Source organism: Ictidomys tridecemlineatus, chromosome 5, assembly GCF_052094955.1.
Source record: "Ictidomys tridecemlineatus isolate mIctTri1 chromosome 5, mIctTri1.hap1, whole genome shotgun sequence".
Lineage (NCBI taxonomy): Eukaryota > Metazoa > Chordata > Mammalia > Rodentia > Sciuridae > Ictidomys > Ictidomys tridecemlineatus.
This window is the reverse complement of record NC_135481.1, coordinates 180,523,302-180,541,533: the sequence shown is the minus strand read 5'-3', so window position 1 is coordinate 180,541,533 and position 18,232 is coordinate 180,523,302. Positions and strand designations below refer to the sequence as shown.

The 18,232-nt window shown below is 44.1% G+C and overlaps 1 protein-coding gene across 2 annotated transcripts in view; it reads right to left on the bottom strand.

Moving 5' to 3' along the window:
- The window catches only part of Ctnnbl1 (catenin beta like 1), a 154,374-nt gene extending 141,843 nt beyond the window's left edge, over window positions 1-12,531 (bottom strand). The window contains exon 1 of one of the 2 annotated variants that reach the window (XM_078051765.1): window positions 12,320-12,531. In XM_078051765.1, the coding sequence (XP_077907891.1) occupies window positions 12,320-12,349 (30 nt within the window). In that variant the 5' untranslated portion in view covers window positions 12,350-12,531. The remainder of the gene's footprint in view (window positions 1-12,319) is intronic. The other variant, XM_005329851.4, reaches the window with a different exon arrangement.
- Between the last annotated feature and the right edge of the window lie 5,701 nt (window positions 12,532-18,232).

Here is an 18,232-nt window from a genome sequence, read left to right as displayed (position 1 = left end):
ACAGAGAGGAGAGCCGCAGCAGATCTGGGCAAAACGCGATATTTAATCATCAGTCCAGGCCATCTGCAACTGTTTTGCAGAAGCACATAAAGTTTACAGGATTCCAAAGCTTCTGATGAGTCACCAGGTGCCGAGGGTCAGCTGCACTGTCCTGGGGTCCACCAGGGGCTATGCCTTCACTCTCTCCAGGCCAGGGTACTCAACACAGGGCACCATGCCCATATTTCCTGCGCCAAGCCTGGCATTAGGAGAGAGCTGCTTCTTGATTAAGCCAGAACAGATTAAATGTTTAGAACTGGGAGATTCTGAAAACAACCCAGGCGGGAAAGCAATTATCCCAGGGCGAATGCGGCTTCCCGGCAGCCCCCTGCAAGGGGGAGCGCCACACCCCTTTACAGTAAAGCTGGTCAGGCTGCCCCCCTGCCATCCAGCCTCCATGTCAGAGACAAGGGGATCTCTTGAAACATAAACCAAGTGGTGTCACTCCACAGCTTAAACTCCCTAAGAGCTTCCCACAATACTGCTAAGAAGTCCCAAAACGGCAGGGTCTCCCTCCTCCCTCAGCTCACCTCTCCATCCTCATCTCAATGGTCCCGTCTTCACTCGCCAAGCTCTGACCATCTAACCCAGATGTGACAAGCCTGTTCCCACCTGAGGGCCTCTGTGGCTCTCCCCTCAGCCTGCACTGCTATTCCCACAGCCCTTCACAGGGTCTGTAGTCCTCAGCTCACAGGCCTCCTCCTCAGAGAGGCCTTCTGGAACTATCTGAAGTAAATAACAGTAAAAGCTCCCCATCACGGTTACAGTCCTCCTGTTTTTCCTTCGTATTGCATTTGAAATTGTCTTTTTATCTGGTATGTGTTGGCTTGTTTAGGAGCTCTTATTTGCATTTTTTTTCTCATTTATTGTCTATTTTGGATATAAGTTCCATCAAGACAGGGACTCCTACAGGTGTCTTGCACATGACTCTAGTCCCAATGTCTAGGATAATACCTTACATTTAGTAGGCGTTTAATAAATACACGTGGATTGATTAAAGAATGAAAGGTTCAATATGGATCACTAATCCAAATGGAATTTACTAACCACCCCCCAAATCTGGATTGGCTCACAGCCTGACTGCAAGCATATGCCACAGAGCCTACCAACAACGGTAAACAACATGCTCTTTCTTTGCCAACCCCTGGTAAATGACTAGGCAAAACCTGATGGCAAAGAGACAAAACCAAGATGGAGAACGGCAGACTGTCCTTGCTGCAGAACTGAAAACTCTGATGGCCTCTGGGGTAGGGTTTTGCCCTTCCACAAAAAGTCACACAGGCTGGGACCAAAACTTGGGTCATGGAAGGTCCAGCAAGACAGGATACACCACAGGAGACAGTTCCAGGTCCTGCCACCCAGAGTCCCCAGTCATTGCAAGTCAGAAGTTGGGAGCCAGTGAGCACATGTGCATACCAAGTCTAAAAGACACTCGTGCGTGCGTGCGTGCATGCGTGTGTGTGTTGGGAGGGCAAGGGAAAAGGAAAAGTAGGATATGAGAGGGAGAGTGCCAAAAAGGTACTGGGGAAAAGCAAAATGAGGTCAAGAACAAGGACACAGTGTCTCAGATGGCTGCTATAAGCTAGACTTCATGGGCCAGTAGGTGTGTGAATTTGTTAAAAGGACGGTTAAAAGACAAAATCAAGACATCGGACAGGCAAACACACCCTCCAAGAAGATAAGCAGCCATGAAAGAAAGGGGCATTCCACAGAAGGGTCAGCCCTATTTGGGATGCTGATTCTCTTGACCAGTGACCAACAGTAATTGCTAAGATGTTCTCCGGTCCCCAAGATGGCTGTGTGGGCAATGAGATGCTAGAGAAAAAGCTCTACAGAAAACAAAAACAAACCGTGCTGGGATTTCTAGTATCTGACAGACTTCTGGGTGTAGGAGAAGAGCTCCAAGAATATGCGTGCCTCATTCACCCCACAACCTCAACTTTCATGACACCCTTAGAGCAAAGCCAAAGAAAGCCTAAGGATCAGAGAGAATTCCATCAAAGAAACAACACAAGGAGGGTCAGCTGACACCAAGGAAAAGAATAAAAAGTGCTAAAGTAGGTACAAGAACTCAGAATCCCTAACCTTCTACCTACCACGCAGGGGTAAGAGCTTTCCACACTTCAAAAGGTCAGCAGAGAACCTGGACACCATGTGCACCATGATGATGATTCTGAGACCCAGTGAGGCCTTCAGAAAAGGCCAGAACGCCCATGTTTTAGAAGGACTGGCATTAAAAATGCTGGAAAACACAGGAGGCATGACATGGATAAGCACTGCTCTGAATCCCACTGTACCAGGCAGCTGGGGTCCTGAGGCAAGTGACTTTCCCCCTCTGGCCTCTGGCTTCCCCTCTGTTAAGAAGAGGCTAGACCATCTTGACCTCCTTCTTCCACACTTTCCCCTCACTTACTGACCTCAGCTCTCTAAAAATTCTGTTTATGAAGACCACCACATTTTCCAAAGACTCCAAATAAAAGAGAAGTTAGCACAATTCAATACAACTTACAACACCTTTAAAAAGAAACCTGATTATGGTTTCTTCCCATGACAACCCCCAACTAATCGATGGTAATATCTTTCTCTGGTCCTTTATTGCTTGCTGAGCTTCAGCACTCCGTGGATTCTGCAGCACTGCCACCTTCCCAGCCCAACCAAGTCACCCCTGCCAGAGCCTCCACACCAGGTTTCAGCTCACCCTGTAATTATATAACCTTGAAATGCTCAAAAAGTTTCCCCCTCCATTAATTTGAGAAGCGTTAGTGTTCAGAGAGGCTAGCAGTAGAAGATAAGGTGACAAAACCAAAAGCAGCACAGAAAATAGCGTTCCAACAGTATACACCAGCAGAACTGATGTATGCTAATGTTAAAATCCATCCAAAGTCCAAAAAGAAATTTTAAACTCAGATGCTCTTGACTGAGAAGGAGCTCAAGTAATGTAATGTAATCAACCTTCAATTTTATGCATTAACAGCATGAGCACATGAATAATGCCAAACAAACTGTTCAATAATCAATCATACCCACTTTTGGAATAAAGTCAAATATATCCAGACAGAAGCATCAAGACATTCTGCTTGGTTTTAAATCCTTCTCAGTTCAGTCAGTGATTCTGGATGTTGCTGAGTAATTGGGTGAAGAGAAGCCCAAAGAGCCAAGGGAAAGGTAATGTGCTCACAGCAACTGATAATCCCACAGGAAGTAAGAGACGGAAATGCACTGCGGGAATTTCTCTAGATCTTACTTTGAACTCCAGGATGAAGATAACCCAGTTTCTATTTACCAACCCACAAAGGAACACGCTTTGAGATCAGACACTTCTGAAAATATAGAAAAGGAAATGGCTTTGAACAACTCAGCAGAAATACTGAAGCACCAAATGGCTGACCTTGGAGGAGGTAAGAGAAGTATCAGAATTCCTGCTACACCTTCTCCTGATTCCAATCTCTCTACAGCAGCCAGATTCAGATCAAAACCAACTACTTCCCTCAGGATGATTAGGAGGGAACAAAAAAAAGAGAGAGAGAGAGAGGGAGAGACAGAGATGAAGAAAGGAGTAATTTGTAAATGAGACTCCAGGCATAGATGAGAGGAAAACTGCGATTTCTTAGTAATGTGAAAGAGACCTGGGGAAAAGAATGGCTTTGTTGATAACATAATTCTTGATATCAATGACTGCTAACTGTGGCAGAATGGGACTCTGCTTTAACCTATTGAGAACATTCTACACTGTGGCATGTGTGGGTGACAAACTGTTCTCATTTCATTTTATTGCATTCTAAACCTTAATCTCCAAGGGACCAAAGACCTTGAGAATACTGAGGCAGCTTTGTGGAATTCAAGACAAACCTCCCCCCCACTCTGTAGTATGTTTGTTTAGAATGATTTCAATGATAAAAATAACTAACATTCACTGGGCACTAACATTCACTGGTAGCATTATACTACCCATACTGTCTCATTTAATCCTCTTTTTAAAAAAAATAAAATGATAAAGTGGAGACTTTTTTAAAAAGGCAGTGGACTAGAGATAGACACTTTTACACATTCTCCATTTCAAAGATGAAAACCAGGCCTTAAGAGGTTAATTAACTGACCCAAGGTCACACAGCTAGCAAGCAGCAGGGCTGGGATTCAAACACATGCTGTCTGACCCAGAATTTGTATTCATCTTTTACGCTAAACATTAAAAGACCCCTAACAAGCAGTCAGAATGGTACATGCTTTGAATTCTTTTCTCCGACAGTGCTGACAGCTATTTTGAACTACCCACATTCTCTAATGTAGTCATTTTTATCTAGGAAACTTCTCTATTGGATTAAAACTTATAAATTAAATCTTCCATTTAAACAATGACACCTAATGAGAGATCCCAGAAATCCCACTATGCTGTCTTCCTCCAAAATTAGGGAGGCTGCTCAATAAAACCTGTGTTCAAGGAGGTGGAAGTAGGTGGGCCTGAAGTCTGACCAGAGAAGCTATTCGTTCTCTGTTAACTTGTAGAGGAAGCAGACCCACACCCTCAAGCCCCTAGAGGGACACATGATAAAAAGCAAGACCTCCCAGAAGCTACCTATTTGACAAGCCTTGAGAGTGTCAACTATATCTGTGGGGCCAGAATAGAACAGGAGGGACAGATTTCTTCCCTATGAAGTTTCTTCCAACTGCCTGCTCCCCAGGGGAGCTGCTCAGCCCTCATATCGCCTGCATACCAGCCCTGACACTCCATACATGGATTGCAAATCTTGGGACCACCTGTTAGATGACAAGAACAGTGACATACTTCTTTACGAATCCAGAATGAGAGTTGGTCACTTTTGTGTCCTAACACCTTGGGTCCTGAGTCGAAAGCTGGCCTTCTGAGTGTGGGCTTGGACAATTCATAAGAAACAGACCCCTGCCTTTCATCTTTAAGCCCTTTGGTCTCTAAGCCCAAAGTCTGCTGAGCAGCAACACCCTGACTAACTGCAAAGCTGGCCAAGGGGGTGGGAGGAAGCAGAGTAAATGATACCAGAACATCTGGCCAGAATGTTCAGGAAATGCATGAGACGTAAGTCAGGGTCAAGGGGCAGGGAGTTGTCTACATAAAGGGGCCAAAAGGAAAAGATGAGGTCTTCCAAGATGGAGAACAGGGCTACACAGTCAAAATCTAGTAGAGTCAAGAATAGCAAAATCCACGAAAATCTTTGGCAAAAGAGGGCATTCTATAAAATAACTGCCAAGTATACTTCAAAAATGAAAGCCAAAGAGAAGACTGAGAAGGAACCAAGACAATTAACTGTGAGGCAGGCTCCTCGGGAGGATCCTCAAATACAAGATGGAGCCTTAGTGGAAAAGCAGGCGACGTCTGAATTAAGCCTGCAGCTTAGTCTCTGGTGTTACGTGAATGCTTCCTTTTGATCATTACACTATATAAAATATTAGGTTTAGGGGAAGCTGGAGGAGGTGTACACGGAAACTCTACCATGTTTATAAACTTACTCTAAGTTTAAAATTCATTCAAAACAAAAAGCTTTAAAACACAATCTATTTGTGGCAAGAGGAGAAAGACTGGATGAGAAACAAGAGGAAAGCAACTCAGAACCGGGTTGGATCAAACTTTCCTGAAGACTGCAGGAAAACCAGGGCACCTGTGGCAGCAAGCAAACTGGGCACCGAGAAATGCCTCAGGAAAGGGGGGGCAGCTGGCACACCTGCTGGCACACCTGAGGGCACACCTGAGGGCCCACCTGGGGGCCCACCTAAGGGCACACCTGGGGGCCCACCTGAGCCACACCTGGGGGCCCACCTGAGGGCCCACCTGGGGGCCCACCTGAGGGCACACCTGAGGGCATACCTGAGGGCACGCGCTGGCTCCATCCTTAGGCAGCCATTTATTGGACATCAGCTACAGAGGAAGCTGCTGCAAGGGGCTGTCCCCGCCTCGAAGGTTAGGGAGGCACATAGGCATGTGTTTTGTGTCAAAAAAAAATGTGCCAGAGGGAAGACATGAAATTAAGAGAAAAAAAATCACTTGAGACAAAATCAAAAACACCCGGAAATGGGAGTTATCAGTGAGAACAGCTCTTTATCTGTTATTTATAGCCACACTACTAACAAAAGAACTTCAAAAAGCACTAAACTGTCAAACAAAAAGGGGCATAGCTCATAATGCTATAAAATGACATCAGGATTAAAATAATATTCTTAGGGTTATAAGGTAAGATGAGACCACCAGGGAATGACAGCTATATCGGAGCACAGGCACTCAGGCTTACAATAGTGTGCCTAACAGCACACCACAAAACCCGACAGCAAAACTCACAAACTACAGCCACTGCCTTAAAAGAAAGAGGCAGATAACAAGAAATACAAATGATAAACGCACACAAGAAAAAAAATGCATGTTAAAGTGACCTTGAACTAACACTTTATATACCTGCTAGATTAATGGGGAAAAAATAAATTATGACAACTAGTACTATCAAGATTGCAGTAAAATTGAAACACACACTGCTGGAAACACTGCAAACTGATGAAGGAGTGATTCCGTATGAGCACCAGGTATTGCTTAACACCAGCAGCTGAGGAGACCCCTTCATCTCTGGCCCCCCCGCCCCACAATGCCCCGCCACCACCAGGTTTTTGCTCTTACCCTAGAGTCAACGACTCTCCCTAGCCTCCTCTGTCAGCCCCAGAATGCCTAGTCCCTCATCAAGGCTGGGATTCCAATGCCATCATCTCCCTTTCCTTCAATGAACAACCAAATCCATGCTCAGAGACACAATCCCTCCCCAGGAACAAGCACTCCTTCCTCCCACCACGTTCCCACAGTGCTGCCATTCATATACCGAGCTGCTTAAATGGCTTTCTCACTCCTCAAATTATGAGTTCTTTAAGGCCCAGGATCATGTGTTAATAATTTTGATACACGCAATACTTCCCACTAACAGATGGGCGGGGGAATGCCACATGAACAAAGAAGTTCACCACAATATTATCTCCAAGAACAAAAAAGTGGAAACCACCTAAATATTCAATTATAGAAAAATAATTTAGGTAAAAATGGTCTATCGCTCAAACAAAAAGTATGCAAACGTTAAAAATAACGTGAAGGCTATGTGGAAGCATAGAAGATATTTCTGGCAATGTTAAGTTAAAAACAGAACACAAACAGTCTGCATGCAATGGTTACAGTCAAGCAAAATACTTAAAGGCTGGAGAAATATCACAATGTTGACTGGATTAGGGTGGCAGTTTTCCTCTTCTCAAATATTTTAATACTGTTCCTGTCAGTTTATTATCATTAAAATTTTTTATTTCAAAAGAAAGAAATAAGAGTGGGAGAGGAGCAAGATTAGAAATTCCTATAAGCCCATTCAGTCCAAGGAGATGCTATGCTATTACTGACTGGGGCAAGAGGAGTGGGTGTCTGCAATATTGCCAAAACTGGGGTCCCTGACCCCAATCTGCCTCAAAGAGAAAACCTCTCATGACACAAAGCAAGTCATTCCCGCTGAGCCAAGCTACACTAAATGTGAATTCTTTATTGCAAAACTTCGGAGGTAAGAACTTTTTCCAGACATCTGTGGAATTAGTATTAATGAGAGTGCCCTGGAGTTCAGAGCTGCGCCTATGCAGCAGAAACTTCTCCGCCAAGCAACTGCTGGGCACACTTCTTGATGAGATGTCTGAGCCTGAAGGCATCAAAAAAGTACATTTCCATATTGGGAACATAACGGTTTCCTCTTTAAGACTTTTTCCAGCACCTCCTGTCCACATTGTAATTCTCCTGTCTTCTCAAATGAATAGTTAACATATGTCAAGGATATAAGGCACACCTCGTGTCTAACTCTATTACTAGAAGAACCAATCTCAGCAGAAAATTGGAATCTTCCCACCAAGTTGCCCCAAAAATGAAATTTAATAAGCACACACACAAAAAGTTAAATAGCTTTAATAAACATTTCTTGACATTTTATGATATATGTTATATGTGTGTGTGTATATGTGTGTGTGTGTATATATATGTATTTTTTTCTCACCTTAGTCCCCGAATTTTGCAAGTGATAAGAAAAATGATGTACAGAGAAGGGAAGTGACTTGTCCTGAGTCAACCAGATAAGTAATGATAAAGGCAGGATTAAAACCCAAATCTCCCAGATTTTCAGCCCCAATTTCTTCTACTTCATCAAGTTTTTTTATCCCTTGAAATCTCTGGAGCCCTTAGTCAAAATAATTAGTACCACAGAACTTTAAAGCTAGAAGGAGCCTCATAGAGCATCTTACTTAATCCCCTCATTAGGCATATGAGGAAATTGAGGCCCAGAAAGATTAAGAGATTTGCTCACGATAGCTTGAATGGCAGGGGAAAGGCATAATTTAAGCTGAAAAATCTGCAAACCAATGCCCAGGAGAAGAAAAGGATGTCTTGGCTGGAGAAAAACTTAAAAGAAATGTATTTTATTCTACACCAGGGGATCTCAAAGTACAGGCCTTGGACCAGCAGCTTTAACATCAGATGGGATCTAGTTAGAAATGCAAAATCTAAGTTCCCACAGGGGACTTACTAAGTCAAACTCTGGGGGTTGGCATGTTCAAAGCAGACAGCTTCAGTCCCTTATGTTGCAAGAAGTAAACTTCAGTAGCCAGACTGAGTTTACTTGTAAGTGATAACTACAATCAACAGCACTGAAGATTTACACATTCTTGGGGCTAGAGATGTGGTTCTGTGGTAGGGTACTTGCCTAGCATGCATGAGTCCCTGGGTTCAATCCCCAGCATCACCAAAAACAAAAGATCCACGCATTCTTCTATATGAGTACTATACACATCAAATTTAAAAGTTTGTTAAATCTGAAAACAAAAGGGAAAACTCGTTTGGGTGGTCAGCGGGCTTCAGTTCTGACTCTGCTCCTTCCTGGCTGCCCTCCCAAGCTTAGCCTTCCTTATCTACAAAGCAGGCATGCCCCCCGCTTCACAGGGCATGTTGAGAATCAAAGGTGACAACTTATCTGAAAGCACCAGTGCTCAGCAGCTGGCACACAGGAGACAGGCAGTATAGTACAATGGTCAGGAGCTCCAGCTACAGAATAAGACTGAGTACTCTGGCCTAGCACTATCTGGCTAGCTACCTTCAGGTGGCACTTCCTTTGAACAACAGAGATAAAAAGCAGTTCCTTCCTCATAGGTGTGCTATGAGAATTTAGAGATGATGCAGGTAAGCCATCTGTCTTTCCTGTCTATAGAAAGTGTTGTTTCCAAAAAGTTCACATCCATAAATCTATCTGGTCTCTATGACTTTCCACAAGGGCATGAGTCCATCTGGTTGGTGTGGACTAGATTCCAGACTGCACCATCCTTTACAAACAGAAATGGACACAGACCGTACTAGAGGGGAAACTGCATGAATAGCGCATGTAGGGAATGAAGCAGGCTGGAAAGAAGACCAAGTGACGGTTTCTAATCAGCCACAATCCTGGCCTATAACCAAGTCCTTTATCATAGTGGGATTCACTTTTTATCTGTAAACAAGTGACTTGATGAAGAAATCTGTATCACTTCTCAGATAAACTTCAAATTTATCATGAGCCACACAGAAGCACAACCATGGGCTGCCATGTGCCTACATCTCCAACTTCGTCACCTCCCCTTCCCTGCTGAATCGCCAGGCTCCAGCCACAGGGCTCCTCTAACAGCTGCACCAGCTTCTACCTAGAGCCCGTGCCTGTTCTAGTGTTCCCTCTGCCTCTTTCACGTGACTGGCTCCTCTCAACCTTCAGTCTGTCCATTCCGCAGGCTCCTTTCCTGACCACATTATCTAAATAGGTCCTGTCCCCCTCTCTCAGGGGTTGCTTTCTACAACAGTGCTGTCCAGAAGAAATATAACAAAAGCCACCAACTGAATTTACTTTAAATTTTCCAGTAGTTGCATTGAAAAGGTTTTTAAAAAGGTAACAATAACTTTAATTTCTTTAACTCAATATATCTTAAGTATTATCATTTCACCATGTAACCAATATAAAAAGTAAGATTTTATTTTCATACTAAATATGTGAAATCCGCGTGTACTTTATGCATATACCAGAGTTCGATTCAGACCAGCCACACTTCAGGTGTTCAATAGTCATATGTGCCTAGTAGTCACCATACCAAATCACAGTTTTCTGGCAGACTCTTGGATATTTCCTTCATAGCACATTTCATGTTTGCTTATTTATTATCTGTGACTTCCCCATCAGACTTTCCTTTCAAATAAAAGCAAGAGCCTTATCTGTTTCATTTAATGTTTGTTTTTGTTTGTTTTTTTGTTTTTTTGGGTTTTTTTGCTGCTGTGACTAAAGGACCTGACCAAATACAGAGGAGGAAGAGTTTATTTGAGGGTTCACAATTTCAGAGGTCTTAGTCCATAGAAGGCTGAACATCATGGCAAGAGAGTGTGGCAGGGGGAAACAACTCTCACATCACGGTCATCAAGAAGCAGAGAGAGACACTCCACTCACCAGATACAAATATATACCCAAAGCCACACCTTAATTCCCACCTCCTCCAGCCACACCCTACCACTACAGTTGGCAGTTAATCATTATCAGGAGATTAAATCACTGATTGGGTTAAGACTTTGACAATCCAATCATGTCTCCTCTGAACCTTCTTGCATTGTCTCACATGAGTTCTGGGGGACACCACAGCTAAACCATAACAAAGTGAACACAGCACTTTGCACACAGTATGTATTCTAGAATATTTGTACACAAACAAATGAACCTCTTCTAACAATAACATTCTATGAATGAATCCATGGACTAGCCTTTCCAGGATTCCCAAACAAGCACACAATCACTTATTCCTTTCTTGTTTCAACATCAGTTACACTCGTAAAAAGAAAAAGATCTTGGCCTTTTACCTCCACACTGCTTATAGGTTTTTTCCCCCTAGATGTCTGTGGTCTCCAGGGTTATTTTTATATATATATAATTCACGAGGGAGTGGCACAAAAATCATTGCTAATGTTTATTGAATGTTTACTCCTTCATAAGCATCGGTCTAACCACTTTACATTTCTCAATGGCTTCTCAACAGCCCTTTGAGGTAGGTACCATCACTGCCCCATCTACAATGAGGAAACCAAGGCACAGACCTTAGTTCAAGGTTACAGCAGCAAGTTTGTAGCAAAAGAGAAATGGCAAGCAACCTGGGGCTCCAGACTCAGGGTCCTTAACCATTTACTTTTACTTCAGAGCTATCCAGTAAAAAACATGAGGCCAACTATCCATGAAATTTACACACTAAAATTTGTAATTTTCTAGTAGACACATTTTTTAAAAGTCAACAGAAACAACTAAGATTGGCATTAAATGTATTTCGTTTCACCCATTAACTAAAATGATCATTGAATCAAATGATCAATGCAGCTGATGTGATGATGATCACATAATCAATACAAAAAGATCTTTTTCACAGTAAGTCTTCAAAATCCAGTGTGCTTTTAATTACAGTATTTCTCAAGTCAGAGAGTCACAGTTCACACGTTGCAGTGCCATGTTTAACTACTGACCACCAGACTGGACAGCCCAGCCCTACTGCCTCTTACAAGCAGCCTCTTTAGATAAACTCAAAAGAGGGGGAGACAGTGGGGCTGAGAGCCAGGACAGCTGAGCTCCATCCTAGCTCTTACAGGACTGAGTGGCTTTAACCAAGTCTTTTTATCCTCTGGGCCACCTTTTCCCCACAAGTACCTTGAGCTGGGGGGGGCAGGAAGATTCCCAGGGACCCTTCCCACGCCAGAATTCCAAACATCTCCCAACAAACACAGCTAACAAGGGCACATGCTTTAAAATCACCTTTCGCATCCCTCACTTTGTTTGGTCCTCAACCCTACTGCCTCCACTTTATAGATGCAAAAACTGAGACTCAGAGAGGGGGCAATCACTTGTCCAAATGTCACCCAGGCAGGGAAGTGCAAACAAAATCAGGGCTCTCCCACCACCACTGCCCTCAAGCTCAATGCGGAGTCCGGGGGGGGACAGCAGAGAGAGGATGACTGTGAACCGAGCGAGGAGCTGAGGGAAGCAGGCCCGAGAGTGGGGTGAGAAAAGGAGAAGGGGCTCAGGCCCCTTGAAAAAAAAAGAACCCAAAAGGCCCAGGAGGTCTTCCAGGGTGAAGAGAAATGAGAGGCTGGAACCCCAGGTGGCATGCAAGTGAGGGGCCCAGGAATGAAAGGAGGTGAACTGAAGGGACTCTGGCCCAGGGACCCCTGCCCGGGTGAGGGTAACCCGCCGGCACTCCCTGCCCCACCTACCTGGTAGCTCAGAAGTTCGCCCACGTCCATAGCTCCTGGCCCAGTCAACGCCGGCTACAAGAGTTCCCTCCACTCACAACCAAACCGCGGGCCGCTCAGCAGCTGCTCCAGCCACACTGCCGTGAAGTAGCAAGAGAAGTGCCTCAGAGCCAATGGGGTAAAAGCGCTCGAGACCGTCGAGTCGGCCACACTGCGGTAAAAGACAGAGCTACCGTAAAGCACGCAGCATTTGTAACATTACTTCTTCCGCCTAGAGCCTTTAAAAGTGGGCGGAGACTAGGAGGGGCGAGACGGAGCGGGAGAAAGGACTGAAAGGATAGCAGACTTATTGCGCGCCCTTCTGCGCCGGTTCCCGGGCGCTCTTAAAACCATTCCAGGGACCTGGACAATTGTATCTTCGTTTCACAAATAAGAAAACTGAGACTCAGAACCGTACGGCACCCGAACTGAGATGTGCAACAAATGTAAATAAAATATACTCTGGATTTCTAAAGCTTATACTGATTACATGTTAAAAATAATACATTGGATATACTGAATCAAATAAAATATTATAAAATCAATTTCACCTGTTCTCTTTACTGTTTTGCCTTTTACCTTTGGAATGTGCTTGGACATGTGGATGTCATTTGTGGTCCCCATGATAACTTCACTGAACCGTGCTTGCTTAGAAAATGACTTGTCCAAGGTCTGAGTTTCTACTCAGCTATGCAAGGCCCAGTGGGAACTGGATGATCTTGTGTCTTCCCAAGCTATGTAAAAAGGTTTTCTGGAGGAGAAAGTTACCCATGGTTGGAAGAGATGCAAAGAGTGCATCTGATCTTCTGGGGCATAAATGAGGAACATCTTTAAAAGTCATTCTGCCATTATCATTCATATGTAAATCACTTTCCCAGTCCTATCTCAACTGTCTCCAATTATACAGAAATTCTTTATACTCCTCAATGCCAAATCCTCTCCTCCAAGTACGGAACCTCTTTCCTCATTAGTCTCATGCCTGGCACCCCTCCACTGCCTACAGATCTCAGTCTGTAATTTTTTACTTGCCTTCTCATTTACTGACAGCCTCATTAACTGGATCGCAAGCTCAACAAAAGCAGGGGTTATGTAAATCATGTTGACAGCTATATCCCCCAAAGCGTAGTATAGTGCCTGGAAGGGAGACGTTTTCACAATGGACTTTGTGGGCCAGGAAAAGGAGAACAAATTTTATGCTAACAGCATTTGGAAGCTGTTGAAATGTTTTAACCAGGGAAGTTCTGAGATCTGGTTCATGCTTTTCAAAGATGACCGAGGCGATCTACGTTGAACTCAGTCTATTTGGGTATCTTTTCTCGTCCTACTTAATATGAATGTAGATTTTGCATCCTTCTGAGAAGCAGGACACAGTAATGTGAGAGTGTAACTTTTAGACACAGACCAGCTTGGATAGACAGGTTTGCAAAAACTCCTGGCTACATTTTTAGGACACTTGCATGTAAGCTGGTTGACTTCAGCTTGAAATCAGTCATGATGGGAGGATTTGCCTGATAGGATAAATGATAGGATAAACAGGCATTGTCACTGTTTTCACTCTTCCAGAGACCCAGTTGTTCAACACCTACCGGCACACCCCTGGTTTGGGTGCTAGTCAAAGTTCTAGACATCTAGGTATTTGCCCTCAGGTAACTTACTTCCTATCTCCCTAAATTGCAGTTTCCTCATCTGTAAAATGACTCATTCATTCAATATATACTGAAAGCTTATTCAATGCTAGGCACAATTCTGAGTTCTGAGAATACAGCAGCTTATAAAACAAAGTTCCTGTCTTCTTGGAGTCTACAATTCTCGCCGCAGAGAAAAACCTCATAGAGAAAATATTGTTCTGAGTCTCATTTTTTAAAGATGGGGAAACAGTAGTGAGCAATCTCATCACTGCATGCCTGATTTTCCGGCCTCAAAGTGAGGATTCAACTGCATCTATCTCAGAGGTCTCGTGAGATGCTGCGTTCAAAGCACTCAGCACAGTGCCTAGCACCGAAAAGTGCTCCATCCGTGTCTGATGTTGATAGGACACAGAGACGAGTGGGACGGGGCAGGAGAGATGGGGGCGAGGATGGGAGCATTCCTCAATCCCTTTCCTCCAGCTGTTCAGTCTGCATATCTTAAACACAGAACCAAAGGCAGAATCCTGTGGAACCCAGGCTTGCTGAATGGGACGATGGACAGCCAGAGCCGGTGCCATTTGAACTGGAGTTTAAAGATGAGAGGAGTTCTCCAAGAGGACGTGGTGGCAGAAATGGAGGCCCAGCAGAGAGGATCAGCAAGAGCAAAGACATGGAAGTTGGACCATCTCCTGAAGAAGGAACGGGAGCACGTAGTCTGGAAACAGTGGCTGGGGAAGCTCAGGGACAGGCTTAGCAGATTCAAACTTAAAATAAATACAGGACACCCAGCTAAGCACCCAGATAAACAGTGAATATTTCCATATGAGTATGTCCCACGCAGTATTTAAGAACACACTCAAAACTTTCTTGTTGCTTACCTGAAATTGAGCTTTCCCAAAACACCCTGCACTTTATCTGACAACCCTATTCAATGGAAGATCTTGAACACTATATTAAGGTATTTCTGTTTTATCTTGATGAGAAAGGCCGTTCATGATTCCTTGGGAATCCCTCCAGGGACACGCATCCTTCTAAGATAGCTCTGCCCGTCTCTTCAAGCTTCTCCATCAGCATGCCTGACCATTATCTGTAGATAGATGGTGGGTGTTTCTCCATTTATTAGCTTCTTCTCTTTTGTCATCTACTTTCCCTCCCAGATTCCAAGCTCCAGAAAGCTAGAGATCGCTGTCTTGTTCACCAAGACAACCTCAAAAATCTAACACAATCCCTGGCACTTAACACCCACTGAATAGCTGTTGATTTAATAAAAGCCAACCAATCCACTGATTCTTTCATTACCTGGCCCCAATACTATCCTCTACTTTCAAACCCCTACCCTAAATCCTAGCAATGCAATATTCCAGTTCTAAAGATAAGGACATGGAAATTCAAAAAGCTATGTGACATGTACCAAGCCATCTAGAAACATGTCCTGATGATGGCTTCAGAGTGCTAGCCACAAGGAGGTTGAAAGGAGGGCATCCCTGGGGACCAGGTGATAGGCTATATCCTTTTAAGATTATTTTTTATTGATTCATTATAATTATTCATAATAGTGGGATTCATTGTGACAAAAGGACTCTGTCCTTTTTAAAAAAAAAAAAAAAAGTAACCGGGAAGAATTATTTACATGAATTAAAAAGCTGTGGGCTAAATGAAATCCCTTAAGTCAGACATTAGATACCCCACCATAAAATCAGTCCCTTTCATCTTTCATTGCCCAGGTAAATTACTTATTGAAACAGCCTTTAAGTATATACTCTAAAAAACACATAAAGCACATTTAGCACCAAATTTTTGTTGTTGTTAGCAGGGATAACCCAGGGGCACTTACCACTGAACCACGTCTCCAGTCCTTTTTTGCATTTTATTTAGAGACAGGGTCTTGCTGAGTTGCTTAGGGCTTCATTAAGTTGCTGAGACTGGTTTTGCACTCGCCATCCTCCCGAGCCATCAGGATTACAGGCATGCACCATCATGCCCAGCTCTAACCAATATCGAGCCCCTATCTTGCAGTCTTAGGCTGACTTGAGACATTACAACATTGCTAAAGAAAGTTTGTCCCTCCATTTAGGCACCAAATGGATAGGGAAGAGTCTCAGGAAAAGAGAAATATGATTTCTGGGGAGCAAAATGCAATTTCTGAGGCTCAGAGGGACAACTCTGTATTCCCTCTGCTTCTCATTTCCAAGATCCATATACGTGGATGCTCTGTACTCTAATGTTTTAAAATAATTGTAAAATCTGGGATGTAGAGAGCTTAGTCCTTGCCCACAGTCATGGTTAGTAACTGGCAAGACTGGCATTTCACGGCGGGGATTTAGACTCGTTGCCTTTTCAAACAATACTCCCACCTGTGACCCAGGCAGGGGTACTCCCGAGTCCTCAAGGGTCGTTCCTCTCCCAGAAGGCACTGGTCTCGAAAAGACCCACAGAGAACGGATGTTCTTAGGTACACTGGGATCCAAGTAAGAGCCGATATCCCTGCATATTCAATAATAACTATTTTGCCGGGAGGTGGCATGTGACAGTGGAATTGGGATGACATTGTAAAAGGATCTCACCTTTTAAACATATTGACATGTATGTATGAAATGATCTGATGAGTGGAATTAGCTTCAAAATAATGGGAGCTGGGGTGGGTGTGTGTTAGGGTCTGTAAACAAGTCAGGATGGCGCCTGGCATTTTGCCAGAGGGAGTGGTTTGTGAAATAACGCCAGGGAGCCATTAAGTGTGGAGATTCCTGATTGGTTGACTGCTGTATCTAGTTTATGCTAATTAAGATAAGCTGTGTGGAATGTATAAATACCCCTCCTGTCCTACAATAAATGGCTCCCACTCCTGCAGTATCAATGTACACGAGTTGTTCGTCACCCACCCACCCTGCCCCCCCAACCCCTGCTGCCCCCACCCCACCCCCACCCCGGTTATTTTGCTGCAGCTGGACTGTGGCAGGTGTGGGCATGGGTCAAGTACAGATGAGGGGGTTCTGGTGACTTTATGGCTGAAGGTGGGCAACGGCTACGCTGGAGCTCAATTTGCTCTTTTCCTGGTGGCAACGGGATGGTAACAGCAGTTCCAGGCACAACAACACCAAAGAGGAATCATCTTTTCTGGGGCTCTGCTTCTCTCTAGAAGGAAGGAGAAGGAAGAGAGGGGCTGGTGGGGGCCAGCGGGTCCGTTGCACAATGGAAGGAGTCCATGGTCAAGTACGTGGGACTGGAAAAGCTACGGAACTAGCACTGGCAGTGGCTCACTAGGATGTGACGAGTCTCACTAAGTCCCTAATTCTGAGATGCTCTTCTTATCCACACCCACACCACTGACCCTCACGCGTCCAGTCTTCCCGAGACGCTTTAGTGATAAGGTGTCGGGGGGACTTCTTGTGCCATCACCAACGGGGTTCAGTGGATCCACGTTAGTCCAGACCACTCTGACCTGGGAAGTGCTGTGGTTTCTCCACGAGAATTCTTGTGTTGGAAACTTAATCCTCAAAGCCACCTAGGAACTGTGTTTGGAAGTGGGATCCTCGGGAGGTGATTGGGTCACAGAAACTCTGACCTCATGAATGGATGAGTCCATTTATGGATCCATAATTGATCAAGGGAGTAGTTTAGTTATCACACAGGTGGGTCTGTCATAAAAACTAGTGTGACTGTCACTCCACAGCCTCAGGCCATGTGATGTTCTGCACCATTTGGGGAAGCAAGAAGGCCCTTACCACATGTGGTCCCTTGAACTTGGATTTCCCAGTCTCCATGATTGTAATAAACTTAATAAAATAAACTGATTTAATAAAATAGACTTATATTTTCTTTGTAAATGACCCCACCCCAGGTATTCTACTACAGCAACAGAAAATGCACAAAGTCAGGAAATAAGCAGTTTCCTTAGCTCATGAGCTGCACCAGCTGTTTACTAATCCAGCTTAGCACCGAGGATGTACATTAGTGATCAACAGCAGTGTAACAAGTTGCCCTAAAGCTTAGTGACTTAAAAACAACAAGAAACATTTATTGTCTCACACAATTTCTGTGAGTCAGGAATTAGAAGCAGCTTAGCAGGATAGTTTTGGCTCAGGGTCTCTTGTGAAGTCACAGTCAAGATGTTAGTCACATTCCAAGATGGCTCACTCATGTGGCCAGCAAGTCGATGCAGTTTCTTGACTGGAGGTCTCACTGGAGTTCTTCGCCGAGTGGGTCTTTATTTTTTTTAATTAGACTGACTGAGTGTTCCTACAAAATAACTGTCTTCCCTCACAGCAAC